This window comes from Epinephelus lanceolatus, chromosome 4, assembly GCF_041903045.1.
Source record: "Epinephelus lanceolatus isolate andai-2023 chromosome 4, ASM4190304v1, whole genome shotgun sequence".
Lineage (NCBI taxonomy): Eukaryota > Metazoa > Chordata > Actinopteri > Perciformes > Serranidae > Epinephelus > Epinephelus lanceolatus.
In genome coordinates this window covers 35,685,002-35,704,100 of record NC_135737.1, presented here as the reverse complement: position 1 = coordinate 35,704,100, position 19,099 = coordinate 35,685,002, and the positions used below count along the sequence as shown (strand labels likewise).

The 19,099-nt window shown below is 41.8% G+C and overlaps 1 protein-coding gene across 1 annotated transcript in view; it reads right to left on the bottom strand.

Moving 5' to 3' along the window:
* Nucleotides 1-4,369: 4,369 nt before the first annotated feature.
* Nucleotides 4,370-19,099, bottom strand: part of serpini1 (serpin peptidase inhibitor, clade I (neuroserpin), member 1) — a 32,859-nt gene continuing 18,129 nt past the window's right edge. The window contains exons 3-9 of the mRNA XM_033630387.2: nt 18,082-18,312; nt 17,608-17,802; nt 9,054-9,258; nt 8,356-8,453; nt 5,613-5,699; nt 5,404-5,493; nt 4,370-5,314 (exon numbers count right to left, since the gene is read on the bottom strand). Of these exons, the coding sequence (XP_033486278.1) occupies nt 5,238-5,314; nt 5,404-5,493; nt 5,613-5,699; nt 8,356-8,453; nt 9,054-9,258; nt 17,608-17,802; nt 18,082-18,312 (983 nt within the window). The 3' untranslated portion in view covers nt 4,370-5,237. The remainder of the gene's footprint in view (nt 5,315-5,403; nt 5,494-5,612; nt 5,700-8,355; nt 8,454-9,053; nt 9,259-17,607; nt 17,803-18,081; nt 18,313-19,099) is intronic.

Below are 19,099 nucleotides of genomic sequence, written 5' to 3'. Positions count from 1 at the left end.
TACCTTGCACATCGTATGTGGACGTGGAAAGTCCATGACCAAAACGCTAGTATGTGATGAGGTCGGAGTGAGAATGTGTTGCATATACAGCTCATTACTACCCACATGGGCCCCACATATAAATGTTGGCTCAGGCCCAGGGGCCCAAAGTGACCTTCATCTGCAAAATGTCACTTGAATTAACATGAACTGAGCAGCAAGCCTCAATATGACCGTAAAGAGACACAAACACACCACAGAGAGATGCAAATGAACTTTAGAGATACTCAGAAGAACTCTTAAGAACATGACTAAAATACACACAAAATGCTCTCAAAGAGACACAAAATTGATTAATAAATGTCATATTTGTGCAGTTAAATTCCCTCTTATGAAGAATGCTATCAGAAATACAGAGAAGTTAACACTGACTGTGAATGACAGTAACTGAATGAGGACTTCAGCCTCCTGGTGGCCATGACAGGCTACATTGGCTTTCACTGAACAAATGTGGGAATGAGGGGGTCAGTGGTGGGAAAATACGCAAATCCTTAATTAAGTAATAGTGCAGTGTTAAAACAATACTTCACAAATAAGTCCTGAACTCAAATTTATTTAAGTAAAAGCTGTAATTTTAATGGTGTGAAAGTGAGAAATGGTCCCTTTCAGAGTAAATAATTGATACATTAATGCATCAGTAATTAAATGCTGTGTCTGTTCCAAGCTGTAGCCCACTAATACCTGCTTTATTCCCTGCGTGGTTTAAACAGCAAATGTTGTGTTTTTGTTCCTGTCTTCTTGGATGTTTTCATGGGGAGGAGGATGATTTAGATTTTCAGTGGCACACAATAAAGACATAAGGCACAGCTATCATACCAGCTGGTGAAAGTAATTTAGATCTTGACTTCCTACACCCATGGGCTGTCGTTCCTCAACAATGCAGCTCGTTGTGTTTAAGATATTGCGGCAGTGAAACACACTGAGCGCACTGAGGAGATGAAAAAGCTATTAGATATTTCATCGAGGTAAATGAAAACCCCTGGTACTGCAGGGGACTGTGGAAATAATTCCTCCTGACATCGTACTAACTTGTGTTTAGCAGAGCTATCGCCTCTGCCGGTTATTTGCAGACAGAGTTGTCATCTGCAGCGTATAGCCTATCTGCTTTTGCTATTCATCATTAAAAGGGATTTGTTTTGTTCTTTTACGATCTGTTTCATCTACTGTGACAGTCATGTCATAGATAATTGGTGTTCCTAAAACATCAACTGAAGATGGGATGGCGGCTGTCACATCAAAGCATCTTTATTTTTTTATTGTGGTGTTTGTGTTTATCACACAGCACAAATGTTCATATAATGGCAGGGAACATCTGTCGGGGATGTAATCAAGGTTTATTTCCTAATGTATTACTATTACCGTGCCAGTGCCATGCAGACAGCAATAGGTGAGCTGGTAGTGATAGGAGTGTTTCAGTAATTTTGGGGTGATAGCTGTCGCTATAGTGCTATTGATCAAGCTAGATTGTTTCGGTGTTGGAGATACTGGCCTTAGAGATGTCTGTCTTCTCTCTAATAACCTAGTGAGACCCTGTGTCCTCAAAGGAGGACATCACATTTTGGGTTTACTTGACCTTATACTTGATTCTACTTAACTTAGACCTGTTGTCCTCGTTCCTCATGTTTGTGCCATCTAGTGGTAGTCAGAGCACAATACACTAATTGTGTAAAAACAAGATGGCTGCCATCTCTGCCATGTTTGTTTGCAGCCGATCATGACACAAAAGTGGACAAGGTCCAAAACCTGATCACATTTTATGGCTGAGACTTGTTTATTTATGATTGATAATGTTTGTAGTTTGATATGGCAACAAATTTGACCAACTGTAACAAGGACATTGGGACTTTATTATTGTCTCATTTGAGGACATTGGGACTTAATTGTTGTCTTGTTTAAGGTCATTGAGACTTTATTATCGTCTCATTTGAAGACATTGGGACCTTATTTTCATCTCATTTGTGGACATTTGGACCTCATTGTCATCTCATTTGTGGACATTTGGACCTCATTGTCATCTCATTTGAGGACATTGGGACTTCATTGTCATCTCATTTGTGGACATTGGGACTTCATTGTCATCTCATTTGAGGACATTGGGACTTTATTATTGTCTCATTTGAGGTCATTGGGAACTTATTGTTGTCCCGTTTAAGGACAGTGGGACTTTATTATTGTCTCATTTGAGGACATTGGGACCTTATTGTCATTTCATTTGTGGACATTGGGACTTCATTGTCATCTCATTTGTGGACATTGGGACTTCATTGTCATCTCATTTGAGGACATTGGGACTTTATTATTGTCTCATTTGAGGACATTGGGACCTTATTGTTGTCCCGTTTAAGGACATTGGGACTTTATTATTGTCTCATTTGAGGACATTGGGACCTTATTGTCATTTCATTTGTGGACATTGGGACTTCATTGTCATCTCATTTGAGGACATTGGGACCTTAATGTCATCTCATTAAAGGACATTGGGACTTTACTGTTGTCTCGCTTAAGGACACTGAGACTTAATTATTGTCTCATTTGAGGATATTGGGACCTTATTGTCATCTCATTAAAGGACATTGGGACTTTATTATTGTCTCATTGGAGGACATTGAGACTTTATTATTGTCTCATTTGAGGACATTGGGACCTTATTGTCATTTCATTTGTGGACATTGGGACTTCATTGTCATCTCATTTGTGGACATTGGGACTTCATTGTCATCTCATTTGAGGACATTGGGACTTTATTATTGTCTCATTTGAGGACATTGGGACCTTATTGTTGTCCCGTTTAAGGACATTGGGACTTTATTATTGTCTCATTTGAGGACATTGGGACCTTATTGTCATTTCATTTGTGGACATTGGGACTTCATTGTCATCTCATTTGAGGACATTGGGACCTTCAGGTCTCAGGAGGATTTAATGGAACTGGATGACACTCGGCTTGAGGTGCTCAAACTGCCAAAAAAATTAATTTGAAAAACTCAATGACAATGTCCCTTTCCAAAAATCATGACTCGGTTACTCAAGATAACAACAGACCTTGTTGTGAGCAGTTTCATGTAGGAACTATTTTCTTTCTACCGAACTACACCCACCAACTGTATCACAGAGCAGTAGGAAGTGTGCATGCACTCATGGACAAGAGGCTCTTGCTCCTGACAGTGCGAGATGTAAGCACTGATGGTGTCCTCCACTGAGCTCTAACGTTAGCTAGCTCAGTGGTGCTACATGAGCTAGCAGTAGATGCATGCTTTTTTTCTTCACTGTTCGGTAGAAAGAAAATAGTTCCTAAATGAAACTTCTCACAGCCATGTTTGTGGATTATCTTGAGTGACCGGGTCATGATTTCTGGAAAGAGACATTTCTGTTAAGTTTTTCTAATGCATATATTTTGGCATTTCGAGGCCCACAGACTGGGTGCCATCCAGTTGCATTATATGTGAGAAAAGGCAGACATCTCTACGGCTGATATCTCCAACACTCAGCAACGCACACCAGAACTAACTAGCTTGGTAAATAGTACTACAGCTAAGAGGGAAAATATGTATTTTTGATTATGGGATGAACTTTCTCTTTAAAATGAAAGATACACAACACAGAGTATCTATATACGTAAGGAACAACGTCACTTCTACTGCCACTATAGTTATGAAAATTGGATTCTAAATGATAGCTGTATGCAGTTAATAGATTGTAATTTTATTTACCTTTGAGGTTCACCAGGCCAGGATATTTTGTATTAAATAGAAAGACTTAAATAAATGAAAATAAATGTCCACACTTTATGAACATACTGACTCTTACTTTCTCATATACACACTTCCTTATGACGCAACATTTATCAGAATCAACATGCAGGTCTCATTCGTCCTTGGTCACAATATATCCTTGCCTGGCCCAGTGATATGATCTGTTTCTTTGTGTATGTGTGTGTGTGTGTGTGTGTGTGTGCGCGTGCGTGGTAGCTAGGTGATGCCACAGGCCTGAAACCACTCCAAGATGCCTTGGCAGGACATTGTCTGCCCTGGGATACTGACTTACGGTCAAACAGCCAACTTCTGCCCTGGCTGTTCAACAGTACCAGCCCTCCGTGGGGCATTATATGAAGTCTATTATATATTCAGGCATTGAATACATAATGAAGTTATTCTAAAATGGTTTCATAAACTCCTGAAGCATTGCATGGTTTTCAGTCTCACCAAATCCTTCATTTAAAGGACCTGAAAGATGCATTAGCTGTTAACGCTTAGAGTAATGCCAGGTTAAATGCTGCAGACGGTCCACATAAGCTCTACTGTCCTCACAAACACAGTAAACACAGAGACAGTTTTTTTTTAATGGGAACACATTCATGTTTTTATTGAGTAAAAGACTGAATACAGCTGGTGTTACTGTTTCTCCCTGTATGTACATCCAAAATTGGTGCAGCAGATCTTTTTCAGTGCGCCTGCATGCTCCAGTCCATCTCTGTAGCAACCCGCCTTAGTTACGCAGTCCCCTCTGCTCACCTGTGAGATGCCCAGCTGGGGCTTAATCAACCACTCAGATGTGATAAGGCATATTAGTTCATCAGCAGTTTAGCCATGTGCCTACGGTGTGTAAAAAATGACTAGAATACTGTCTGGAACAGATATATTACTAAGATTCATCGTATAGGGACAAAATGTTTGCACATGTTTATTCTGCAATAAATACTGAGTATATATGTATATATAGAACACAATGTCAAATGTACAGGGATATAATTAAAGTGTGAAACCTACAGTGTGCACGCACTGCATCTGGAGTAAGAAAGAGTAAATATATTTTTTCAAGAAGTAGAGAGAAAACTGTTTTTGTGCATCGTGTGTGGCTGCAAGTGAGTACGAAGCTGCTGAACTTAAAGGGGTTGTGCGTGGATTACATATCATGTGTTCTTCTCTCTCATATACAAACCATCCTTCACCAGAGAATATGTACAACTTCCTATTTCTGCATGTCCGTATCCAAGAGTTTAAAGCTTCCAGTATCAAAACACAGTCACATTATATGTCGTATGTCATATTTCAATATATAATATATCATATAATATTCAGTTTATTTTTATTTTTTTTCTTCCAAGAGTATAAAACACAGCTGGAGATGGCGATAGAGGATAGGTAGCGTTTATGACGTCAGGATCTGATAAACGGAGATTGAGGGACCTCACACCGCGGTTACATGGAGTCGAAGTCATGGTCGTTTGGCTCGATGACTTCAGGGGTCATGACCCTGCCCATGAAGAGGATGGACCCTGGGAGAGGAAGGGACAAAGACAGTCAGATCAAAACACACATATTATATATCAGAGTGAAATTTCCACGCTCAAATACACACACATACCTGTCCTCCGGTTTCTAATGACAAAGAAGAACGGGTGGTCAGCCATGACCTGTGGGTACAGCACCAGAGTCCTGGTCAGGGCGATCATTCCTGAAAGGAAGAGAAGAAGAGGGGGAACAAACACCGCAGTCATTTTTGTGACAGATGTGAACAGTGTTTAGTGAACCTGATCAGGGAGATTATGATGAAGGATAAAAGATAGCGTCTACCTGACCCAACAGCTCCCTCTGCGCCCTCCTCAGTCACATCCAGGTACGCCTTCTGCACCGCCTTCCCAATGTACAGGTCCTTACCATCTGTTACACACACAAAAGCCCACAGATCATCACTTTGTCTTTGGAGTATTCATCAGTCAGTGTGAGATGTGGCGATGGTGTGATGTTGAGTCCAGTTTGAGAGTGACACTCTCTTGGTCTGTGCATAAGCAACTTTTAAAGGCATACTTTATCCAGAGAATTCAAAATGCTTTAACGGGGGCCGCCTTTTAACAACAGTGAAACTATATCAAAACATATGGTTAAAAACGCTTACATAACTCATGCAGTATAATCCAAGTCTCATTTATTCACAACATATGCTCAGCACTTCCCAAACACATTTCACTAGAATGAGCAGAGTTCAAATGCATGTGCTTGCCAAGGCGTACTACAGTACTTGTTGTGAGTGAGGCTGTTTATGCAGAAGTGTTTTATATAGTAAGGTTTCAGCGAGGGAGTTGTGTGAGAGTTTGTAAACGGACGTTTTCATATAGTATTGCTGTTATTAAATGCAGCCCTTTTAACTTCAATTCATTGAGAATTTTCTCTTTCTCTAGATTCTCTCTTCACGGTGGAGGCCGACACATTCTCAATCTGACCACATCACATATCGACGTTTGGTCATGGACTTTCCACATCCACATACGACATGAAAGGTACCCTGGGTGCGTTAGTTGTTGATGTTCTGGGACACTATGTCAAGTTACGTGTGTTGTTATTTTCTGTTGATCTGTTCTGTATGTCATCTATTGCACGTCTGTCCGTCCTGGAAGAGGGATCCCTCCTCAGCTGCTCTTCCTGAGATTTCTTTCCTGAGTTTTTCCTTATCCGCTGCGAGGGTCCTAAGGACAGAGGGATGTCGTATGCTGTAAAGCCCTCTGAGGCAAATTGTGATTTGTGATATTGGGCTTTATAAATAAAATTGATTGATTGATATACTGAAGTTCTGCCTGTTACATGCTTTGTCTTCTTGCAAAATACACTGCTGTTTTCACAGGAAATTTAATGTTTACATACAGTCTCTTCCAAAAACAACACCGCAGATTGACAACTAACGTATGTGGTTGGGTTTACGCAACAAAAGCACATGGTCAGGTTTAGGTAAAAAAGAACAGGGTTTGGCTTTATAATCATACGGGACAGGAACACCACTCTCTCGGGTGAAAGTCAGTGTTTGTTGGACCCATCCACCACCCCTCCTGTCCGACCTACTCGGACTCGCGCCGCTTCAACATCCGTTCTTGTCCTGCTGCGTTTCCCCTTGACACATTAAAGGACGGCTTTCTGGTTAGTGTCTGACACTGCAAGTCTCTGCCCACATGCTGGATTTCGATGTCTTCAGAGTGACACCAGGTTGGTTATAATGATGGGAGCAAAGTCATGTGGCACAGTGATCAAACCTACAAAGTCTGCATGGGGAGGAATTCGGGGTGAATTCATGGGTCAAAGGACAGACATGTTCACATGTTCATGTCCTGTATGAAAGCACATGTTGACTTTTATGCAACCCTTAATTCAAGCACCTGTCTGTGGTCATATATGTTGTTTTGGGAGTCATCGGCAAACAACCTCTTCTGTCATTTCAGGACTTACTAGCTTTGCATGACATAGTAAAATTAATAAGATCACATTTTCTACTGTCTGCATTACAGCACTCTTTGGGAGTTGGACATCATTCTACGACCTTTTCTTGCTAGTCTAGACACCATGTATCAGCGAGTGCCGTTAACGGTGACCAGCTGTATCATGCCGACGTTTGAGGATGGCTTTTTCTGTCGGTGTCTGACGCCGCAAGTCACTGCCCAAGCACTGGATTTCGACAACCTGGGAGTGAGACCGGGTCGTGGACGCATATGAGAAAACCATTTCTTCCTGAAGTCAATGTGACACGCTGTGAGTAACTGATATAGCAATGATAATTTTTGGGGTGAAATATTCCTTTAAAGCTGAGGGTGAAGCGTTGCACACCTACATAATAGTCAAATCCACATATATACCAGGGCTGTTCCGTTTAAAAATGCTGTTTGCTCAGACAGAACATCCTTATGAGTTGATTAAGAGCATTTTAAAATACCCTCTCGTATCTACCTGCCTGCCAGAATAGACCGTGTCCTCTGAGTACGTGTTGAGCCAGTACAAGATGTGCTGAGGGCCGGTGCAGCCTGCAGACTGTTTCACAATAGAAAACTAGCTTCACATAACTGGTAGGAACAGGCTGTATAGCATGAAGCATCCTGAGTTTTTAAGGTTGTTTTTTTTTCTGTATTAGGATGTATTTTGGTCAGACCCAGATGTTCTCTAGGAAAGAGCATGTGAAGCTCATGTAGTGAATTTTATCCTCATTATTTTCTGTAGATATTTGCTTTAGATGCAACATATTTATGCCCCTCTATTTCCCTGCCTCTATGTATATCTCTCTCTCTCTCTCTCTGGATCTATTTTTACCACATGATGTGACAGCTCTGACCTGCCCACTCGGTGCCAGTTACCTTGGTTACCTGAGAAAGTACTGGAGGCAACTTCACTGCAGCCAAGATGCAGAAATACTGAATCAACTTCTCATGCTGAACCCTTCCAGGACTTAATGTCTCTTACCATTTGTGTCTGTGTCTCTGTGCTTTATATGATAATCTGTAATTGTGTGTCACATATTTCTGTGTGCGTGTCTGTGGTTTTCCATACAGCTGAGTGTCACCTGTCATGGCAGAAAGATCGGCATCATTGGTGAAGATGTTCTTTATCCCCAGCTCCTGCAGAGTGCTCCTCAGGTCGATCTTCTGCTCCACTTTGAACCTGGACGGTGCAGCCAGAATTTAAGAAAGTCAGTATAAACATTTTAATGGAAATTTGAGGTGGATAATAACTTATCATCTTGTGACAAATGATACAGATCAAGTAGGCGGACAAAAAACTTGATTGTGTATCTCGTGCTTGCACTTCTTTCTCTGTGTGTTTTAAAGGAGAAATCAACCATTTAACATTTCAGGGTCAATTACTCAGTGTTAAATATTTGTGGTGCACTAAATCTGTCCGAAGAACGGCCATTTTACATCAACTTTAACAAAGAACTCATACAAAAAGCTACAGAAAACAATGAAGGATGCAATTTAATGATAGGAAAATGTATTGCTGTTGTTATGGCTTTTTCCACTGGCTAAATTAAAAGAGGCAATTACTGCAGGGATATTCTCCATGGGCTTTGCATTCTGGGAAACATAAGCATGTGTGGGAAACAACAGCATGTCATCGTAACAGGTAATCACTAATTGATGCACAAGTAACCGAGGCATGTTGAGGTAAATCAGGGACACAAAACTACAGAAGCACAATGGTACTGCAAACAGAGGATACGGCACAGCAGGCATGTGTGCGTTTGCGAGTGTTATCTCTCACCTAGGTAAGTAGACTTCCACCTTCTGCCGTTTGACATTGTTAGCCCACTCCTCCAGCAGCGGTGCTTTGATGATGGGCTCCAGGGAAGCCAGCGGCACCTCCTGCCGAGGCAGAACGATCATCATGGACATGTCCTCCCCCTCATAGGGCATTTCCAACACCTGGTACACACCGCCGGCTTCCTGTGAGCCGTCGCTGAACTCACCTGGTGGGAAGGAAACATACACAAATGTAGGCATTGAAAGATGCGTGGAGTGCAGCCGTGCAGACACACATACACATGTATTGATGCCTCCTGTAATGGGTTGGCGAACTTTGCTGAGGAGGAGCACAAACAGCATGTTAAAGCACATTGATCAACTGTATTGATTACGGTGAGCGTGGTCATTTCCCTGATGCACTAATTAAAAAGCACAGATGCTTCACTTTAAAGGCTTTAGTTACACTTGGTGTGAGAGTGTATTACATACATACTGTATGTAGCTCAGCAGGAAAAATACACTTGACTGTCTTCAGGCAGGAAATAAAACCATACACTGTATAGAAGTAGTGGACGTAGCCACAGTGACGTCACTCACTGGTTTGTGGACTACAATTATGAAACCTAAAGTGTGGCATTTTGGTGGTCACCATCTTGGTTTTTTTGGAGCCAGTGACCATATTTAGACGAGAGAGTGGAGCTGACTGAGAACCCAGGGACACCGCTAGCCTCGCGTCACCAGGCTCTTCACTTGTGAATGGTTTCCATTCACTCTGAATTTTGTCTGGATTCTGGCTCCGGTCTAGAGAGCGGATCCGGAATTCACCAAATTCACCAAAGTAAAAGTGTTCACCAAAGTAAAACTTTAAATTCTGGCGCACCATCGTCTCGTCGCATCCTATTTCACCATTTTGACAGGTGTAACATTATCAGGCAGCGATGTTGGCAATGCCATATTGTTGTTGTTGTGGTTGATAGAGCATGCTACATGGCGAGCATCACACATGTTTCCTCTCTCTTCCACCACCCACCGCCCCAAACTTTATCAAAAAAATGCATTTACAAACTACAGGTATAATATACAGTACAGGCCAAAAGTTTGGACACACCTTCTCATTCAATACGTTTTCTTTATTTTCATGACTATTTACATTGTAGATTCTCACTGAAGGCATCAAAACTATGAATGAACATATGTGGAGTTATGTACTTAACAAAAAAGGTGAAATAACTGAAAACATGTTTTATATTCTAGTTTCTTCAAAATAGCCACCCTTTGCTCTGATTACTGCTTTGCACACTCTTGGCATTCTCTCCATGAGCTTCAAGAGGTAGTCACCTGAAATGGTTTTCCAACAGTCTTGAAGGAGTTCCCAGAGGTGTTTAGCACTTGTTGGCCCCTTTGCCTTCACTCTGCGGTCCAGCTCACCCCAAACCATCTCGATTGGGTTCAGGTCCGGTGACTGTGGAGGCCAGGTCATCTGCCGCAGCACTCCATCACTCTCCTTCTTGGTCAAATAGCCCTTACACAGCCTGGAGGTGTGTTTGGGGTCATTGTCCTGTTGAAAAATAAATGATCGTCCAACTAAACGCAAACCGGATGGGATGGCATGTCGCTGCAGGATGCTGTGGTAGCCATGCTGGTTCAATGTGCCTTCAATTTTGAATAAATCCCCAACAGTGTCACCAGCAAAACACCCCCACACCATCACACCTCCTCCTCCATGCTTCACAGTGGGAACCAGGCATGTGGAATCCATCCGTTCACCTTTTCTGCGTCTCACAAAGACACGGCGCTTGGAACCAAAGATCTCAAATTTGGACTCATCAGACCAAAGCACAGATTTCCACTGGTCTAATGTCCATTCCTTGTGTTTCTTGGCCCAAACAAATCTCTTCTGCTTGTTGCCTCTCCTTAGCAGTGGTTTCCTAGCAGCTATTTGACCATGAAGGCCTGATTCGCGCAGTCTCCTCTTAACAGTTGTTCTAGAGATGGGTCTGCTGCTAGAACTCTGTGTGGCATTCATCTGGTCTCTGATCTGAGCTGCTGTTAACTTGCCATTTTTGAGGCTGGTGACTCGGATGAGCTTATTCTCAGAAGCAGAGGTGACTCTTGGTCTTCCTTTCCTGGGTCGGTCCTCATGTGTGCCAGTTTGGTTGTAGCGCTTGATGGTTTTTGCGACTCCACTTGGGGACACATTTAAAGTTTTTGCAATTTTCCGGACTGACTGACCTTCATTTCTTAAAGTAATGATGGCCACTGGTTTTTCTTTAGTTAGCTGATTGGTTCTTGCCATAATATGAATTTTAACAGTTGTCCAATAGGGCTGTCGGCTGTGTATTAACCTGACTTCTGCACAACACAACTGATGGTCCCAACCCCATTGATAAAGCAAGAAATTCCACTAATTAACCCTGATAAGGCACACCTGTGAAGTGGAAACCATTTCAGGTGACTACCTCTTGAAGCTCATCGAGAGAATGCCAAGAGTGTGCAAAGCAGTAATCAGACCAAAGGGTGGCTATTTTGAAGAAACTAGAATATAAAACATGTTTTCAGTTATTTCCCCTTTTTTTGTTAAGTACATAACTCCACATGTGTTCATTCATAGTTTTGATGCCTTCAGTGAGAATCTACAATGTAAATAGTCATGAAAATAAAGAAAACGCATTGAATGAGAAGGTGTGTCCAAACTTTTGGCCTGTACTGTACAAAACTAGGATCAAGTGCCGATCAAGTGCTTTTCTTGTAAATTATATTCTTTAAATTATAAAGTTTCACCTCGGGGCACCGGGGGCTTAGTGGTAGAGCAGGCGCCCAATGTACAAGACTGTTGCCGCAGCGGCCCGGGTTCGACTCCAGCCTGTGGCCCTTTGCTGCATGTCACTGCCTCTCTCTCCCCCTTTCATGCTTGTCTGTCCTATCCATTAAAGGCTCAAAAGCCCCAAAAAATATCTTAAATAAATAAATAAAAAGTTTCACCTTAATTTTATTAGCTTGGTGCTTTTATTTTGACAGAAAGGCGCATCCATCGAATTCTGAATCCTGTCTCTCTCGTCCTGGTTCCGGTTGCTTACCAAAATGGCCACTAAACGGCCCCAGACTAGACACCGCTGTTGTAGCAACTTGTCAATCACAAGCTAGCCACGCCCTAAAGTATGCACTGCTTTGTTGTCTATTTTACAGAATGAACATCACACTGTGTTGAAGAAGATTTGAAACTAGCAACTGAGACCATAAACTCATGTCAAATGTCAACTGAGGTAAAAAAATCAAGTGAGTATCAGGGTCATTTTGTCATAGACTCTAAAATGAGATTTCTTTTTACCACCAGTGGAGTCGCCCCCTGCTGGCGAATAGAAAGAATGCAGCTTTAAGGTACTTCTACATTGGTTTCGTAATGCTTATGATTCCTTATTACGCATAGAAGGCATTGAACACATTGAACCTTTGGTCAGGGGGGTGACAGAATACAGAAACTTAATCAAAGCTTTTTGAATCCATCGACAGGATGCTTTAAAGTCTCCTGGTCTCAGTGAGGATATAGACTTCACATGTTTTTTGTGATATGTCATTATTCTCTACAAGCTTCACCATTTTTCTCACAGCCTATATGTTAACATAGGTGTATGCATATTTAAATTTATTTTTTCTGGATATCTTATCTGATATCACTCTTTTTTTTTTTTTGTCATTATTGTCTATTTGTTTCACCTGTCATGTCATTATGTCGGGCATGTGATGGCCTCTGATTGGTTTCTGCCTCTATATAGGTGTGGCCATACATGTGTTGTATGTTTTGAAAGCTCTGACGAAGACCTGCAGTGGTCGAAACATGTCTCTTTTAATGATTTAGCCACTACAGTACAGGCTTTTTAATATTTGCTTCCTCGTTCTTCTGTATTTTTATGGAGTGCCTAGATTCCCTTCCTCTGTGTATGTTGTTTCCCATTCTCCACCAGCACCTGACACATTTTTTTTTTTTTTTACATTTGTACAGAGCAACCAGTCCTTTCTATTTCTACTTCTACTCTACATTGGCTTCACTTTGCAGGCAAAGAGATGACCCCTTGAATAAAACCCAGTTAACCAATCTGGGATCTAGAAAGAAAAATACTTTCATGTATGTACACATACAAATACACCGGCCCATACACATTCACACACATGCACACACAAACATCTGTAAGAGCTGATATCGTCTTGCAGACACACTACAGAGGCAGAGAAAGTGATATCTCGGTGGATCTCTCACAGATCTCTCACAGGCTCGTCCCTCGTGTCTAATTAAACAAAACCCACAGATAAAGATTCTAATCAGGACGAGCCAACAAACATTTACTTGAATTAAGTGAGACAGTATTTTTTCATCAGGATGAGATAATCCTTTTATACTCCAAACAAGTCTAACTAGATTTTAAATCTAAATATAAGATTATCTCACTTACTTAGGTATTTGCAATGTGAGATGGAGATTATGGAGCAATTAACACTGCCAGCCTTTATCCCAATCTTGGCACATGATTCTTTCTTTTGAAGCTGCTTAAAAGGGAAATCACAACAAAAAGACTTGTGATCCTCCATTAACTTACATGTAGCGTTCTGCGCAGCGGCTGCTGATGCAGAGCGAGGCCACATTGCGGCAGAGAGCGGGGTGTGGCCTCCCAAAACATTTTACTTAACCAACATGATTGTGCTTCAAAATGAGAATGCAAACGCAGAGTTCTCCCCAAGGACCTGTCCCTGTTCTGCATCCACATGCATCCACATGCTACGCTCACCACACACACACACACACACACACACACACAGACACACACAGAGATCTCCTTGATCCTGGGTATGTGAGGATGAGTATGTGAGCACCCTGTGAACGTAGGTGTATGCAAGTGTGCAAGCTCACTACACACATACAGACTGCACCAAAATAACTCAAACGCGCCAACTTTAGTAGCAGTGCAGTAAGAACCTGACGTAACTGTCTTTGGCAGTACGTCAAACCAACAAAAAAAAAAAAAAAAAAAGACAAGATGCAGAAAAGACAGACAGGAATCATTCAGATGTTCCAGCGTTACAGCCAACCTGCAGAACTACAAACAGTCTCACACCTCACAGCGCTGGCAAACCATCCAATGCACAGATATCTGACACATATAGTGTTCCCAGCTCAGTGCATCCAGATTATGACTTTGATAAAATAAGCTTTAAAGTGTGTAAGGTATAGAAAAATTCAACAGGTATTTAAAGACAGTGCCAGCTCAGAAAGCAAACCCAGACAGTGATTTGCACGTACAACCTAATCATTACAACCTTTGCATCTTGGACTGATGGTATGACAAAACAAGACATAATAGGACGTCACCTTGGGCTCTGGGAATGTGCAGTGTAGATTTTTCACTATTTTGTGACATGAGTATACAGGCTAAACAGTTAGTTTCAGCTAGGGATCAGACGATATACGATTTTATCATCTTACTATATAATGATGAAAACTCTGTCTGTCTGTGGGTGTGTCTGTCTGTGTCTCTGTTCCACATTTTTCTCCTCACTGACTTGGTCAATCCATGTGAGATTTGGCACAGTGGTAGAGGGTCATGGGAGGATGCGAATGAAGCAATATTACATCAATTGGCCAAAGGGGAGCACTATAGCAACCGATTGAAATTGCAAACTTTGAATGGGCATATCTCATGCCCCGTATGTCGTAGAGACATGAAACTTTGCACAGAGATGCCTCTTCTCATGAGGAACAAATTTGTCTCAAGAACCCATAACTTCCGGATAGATTTTCTGCCATTTTGAATTTTTTGAAAAACACTTAAAATCAATCTCTTCCTAGGAAGTTTGACCGATCTGCATGAAACTTGGTGAACATAATCTAGGGACCAATATCTAAAGTTCCCTCTTGGCAAAAGTTGGAAAACTTACTAAAACTGAGCTTCTATAAGGCAATGAATATTGCGGAGGGCGTGGCTCATCACATAAAGGTGTATAACATCTCAAGGGTTTCACCGATCACCACACAACTTTGTAGGCATATGACCACACATAATCTGAGGGGACCCGTCCATTATTGACCCCATCAAACAAAATGGGGGCGCTAGAGAGCTAATTTCTTATCTAGGCCTAACCGCCCTATCGATTTTTACTAAACTTGGTAGATATGTAGAACAGGACTCCTCAAGGTGACTGGAGAAATTTAACTCTAATTGGCAACTGGGTGGCGCTATAACAACAGAAAAATGCTTAGAAATGGCTAAAATGCAACCGATCGCTGTAGCTCCCCCTGTGGACCAATGTTGTTGGTGTTTTTTCTAATTTTTGGTATGACTAAGTCATGGTATGGTATGCTGTACATGATCACGGAAACTGTCAGTGTGTCATTCTGTCAGTCATTCTGTCTGTCCCATGTTTTTCTACTCACTGACGTGGTCAATCTATGTGAAACTGCACATAGGCATTGAGGACTAGTAGAAGGTGACAAAGCTACCAATGGGTATGGACTAGTGGATTATGATTTAAAAAAAACACTCACATTGAGTTAATGGTGGTGTCATGATGCAGGGTTTTTTCATTTGTAGTCTTTTCTCTAGGATTTCGTTTATTGGGTTTTCTGTTTGTCTTCTTCCTTTTTTCATGTTCATTCATGTTTAAGCTGTTTCCTTATGTGTCATGTCTGCTTTTATTTCCTGTCTTTGTGTGATTTCCCACCTTAGTCTTTTGGCATTTCTCATAGTCAAGGATCCTTCCTTGGGAGGACGAGTCATTCCAAGGAAGGATCCCACAGAGGTAAGGCAATTCGGTGAACACACATTGGAACAGGCTAACAAGTGCCCACAAGTGTGTGTCATTAACCCTCAGCAGACTGAGGGGGTTTTAGTGTACTGTGATAATTTTGGCTCTAACAGGTAGGCAAAATGAAACTTTTGTAAAAAGTAGTTTTAGAATTCTGCAACAATGTATAAACATTGACCTTACCATTGCAAATTGCAAATTATGAGGTTTCTGGCAGTATTTTGTTATGCATGTATGATAAAAACTCCTGGAGACATTAATCCAAATAAATGACATATTTATCTGAATCCTGCCAAGCGTCAAATTTCATTGAAGAGGCCCCACCTTCATTTCCAGCAGATCATGTGCCAAGAACTGTGGGTACTTTAAACCTGCTTAGGATACACACATGCATCCTTGAAAATTCTCTGAAGGCAGGACTCAGTCCTCGGTAGAATGTGAAGGATCCTTGACATTGGACTTCGATTGCAGAATTCGATGACGTAGCCTCCTTGAAATTCGGCCGTTTGAGGATCCTTCCTTGACTTTGAGAAACACCCTGATTAGTTTCACTCACCTGTTCTCACTCCCCCAATCAGTGCCTTTCCCTCATGTACCCAGCTCCACACCTGTCCTGCGTTAGCATCATCAGTCCTTCCCTGTTCCTGAGTTTTTCCCAGCCAATCAGCTCCCTGCCTGCCTGTTTTTAGTTCAGTCTTTGTTGGATCCTTGTTTTGCCTGTGTGATGTTCAGTTGCTGTTTCCGTGGAGTAACTATGTCCAACTATTTTGGCCACAATAATCTCGACATGGTTAATGGTAAATGAACTGCACTTGTACAGCGCCTTTCCAGTCTTCCAACCACTCAAAGCGCTTTTGACACTACAAGCCACATTCACCCATTCACACACACATTTATACAGTGGTGGCCGAGGCTACCATACAAGATGCCACCTGCTACTCAGTTTCAACACACCCACACAACATCATCAGGAGCAATTTCTGATTCAGTATCTTGCTCGAGTATACTTCAACATGTGGCCTGGATGAGCCAGGGATCAAACCGCCATCTTCTGATCACTGGACAACCCACTCAACCTTCTGAGCCCGCGCCTTGCTGCAGCACCATATTGAACAATACATTATTTTATTGTTTCAGCTGTTTGACCTCTTGAAAGAATTTTGTTCTTGCATGCTGTTTGTGAATTTGTTTTTTGACAAAGTATTAAATTTGTGAAAAGCAAAAGGTCTTTTCAGTGAGATTTAATTACTATAAATCTACAATTACTCAAAATTATTGTAAATCAGCATAATAATGGGCACAGTATGATGTCCTGTAATCTAATTAGAAGTAGATGTTAATAAAACGTCCCTCAGAACGCAGGCGTGTGAAGGAGGGAAAAATGAAATTAAATACAAAAGACGTGCAAAGACAGCCTTGTTTGTTCTGCCTACTGTCAGAGTAGATTTAGCAAAAGCTAATATAGTATTACATGACTTTGGACAGACCGTCACAGTAAAGCTTATATAGCCTTCAAAATATACTACTAAATCAAACAGACATACCAGAGGAGTTTTTGCAAGTGAGGAAGATTTTAGCAGCGGAGCTCACTGAGCAGCAGAGAGGAGACTTTCCTGGGAATAACACTCAAAATATGAATATTTCAGATCTAAGATTAACATTTTAAATAACCTCAGGAAATATGAGATGAATTTTAAGGGCTCCAGCAAAAGAGCCACTAGTACAATTCTGAAAGATGCACACACACTCGCAGAGACACACACAAAGCTCATCCCTACCATAGTAAAAGTCTCCCTGCTGGTACATCATGAGCGTCTGGACTTCAGAGCCGTCGTCTCTGCTGAAGGAGAAGGTTCTGGTGTTCTCTGGTCTGAACTGGTTTTTCCAGGAGCCTCTGAAGTAGACGGCGTTCACCAGGGTCAGGCGGGTCACGCTGCTGAAGTCCTCTGCTGATAGCAACTCACGGATCTTACCTGGAGGGAGTGTGATAGGCTCCACATTAAATTCATTGGCCTGAGGACACCGCCTGCTGTGATGCAGCTTTTGAAGTTGCACACGAGGATGAGGATGGAGATTTGTGCAACTGAGGGCTGGAAATGTATTAACTAAATTTTGTTTTTGTACAAGATCATCTGATCTAACAAACAATGATGCAACTTCACATCACTTTACAGTACCCTGGGATCGTAGATGTATTTATGTATTCATCACCCATCTGTTTCTTTCCCTTTCTTCTTCTCTCTCAAACTCACTCTCGGTATGATTTTCCACCCAGCTGTTGATCTGCTCGGCCACGGCTGCTGATTCGCTGAAGTCCACCGTTTCCACGTCAGCCCGGAAGTACTTTCTCATCAGATGCAGAAACTCAGGGTTAAAGGTGACGCCTTCCTGCAGGAAGAGGCTGTTGGCAAATCGGATCACGCAGTGTGTGTCGTCCTCCGACAGAGCTGCGGTCAGATTCTGGAGCAAAGAGAACTCCACACCTGGAGAACAGAGCAGAGGGAGGCACACACACACACACTCAAACTGCAGGTGTGTATACAGTGCAATGGAACATATCCATACTGTAAAGTTAAAACAATGGCACAGCATTTAAAAAAAATGAATATTATGCATGAAATACCAATAAATGAGAAATGGCACACATGTTCCTTTCTATCTCGGAGCGTAAATAAATCATTCACAAATGTTTGATGCACATTATATATCTCTTACTGTTAAGATCTCGTGTTCACATACAGACACAGATTGTGAACATTTAAACTATAGAGTGCTCCAGGGATGATGTTTTTCTTTAGGCCAGCATGGAAGTTAGTGTCGCCCTGGTTCCCTCGTCAAAAAGCCAGTGGGATTTTTACCATCAGATCAAAAATGAACACCACTTTTGTGATTTATTTAAGCCTAAATTCAATCACCAGAAGTAAAGAGCTAAGGCTAGGCTAACATTAGACAATATCTGTAGTAATCTCACTTTGAGTTTTATACTGGTTGTTTTAGGGCTGTAAATTTTAATCTGTATTTTTGTTCTGTGTTGTCTTTCTGTAACTATAGCCCCTTTTACACTGCCAGATTTCCCGGGAATGTTGGGCCATTTTGCCGGCCAGCTGCGAGCGTTTATACACACAGAGGCGGAATGGCGCCCAATTTTCCGCCTTGCAGGATAGTCATATTGGCGGAATTCTTTTAGTTTAAACATACCAAGGCGGCCTTCTGCCACGGGAGGGGCTGTTGATGACTTGCGGGAGGAGCTGTTGATGACGCCTCACCTGC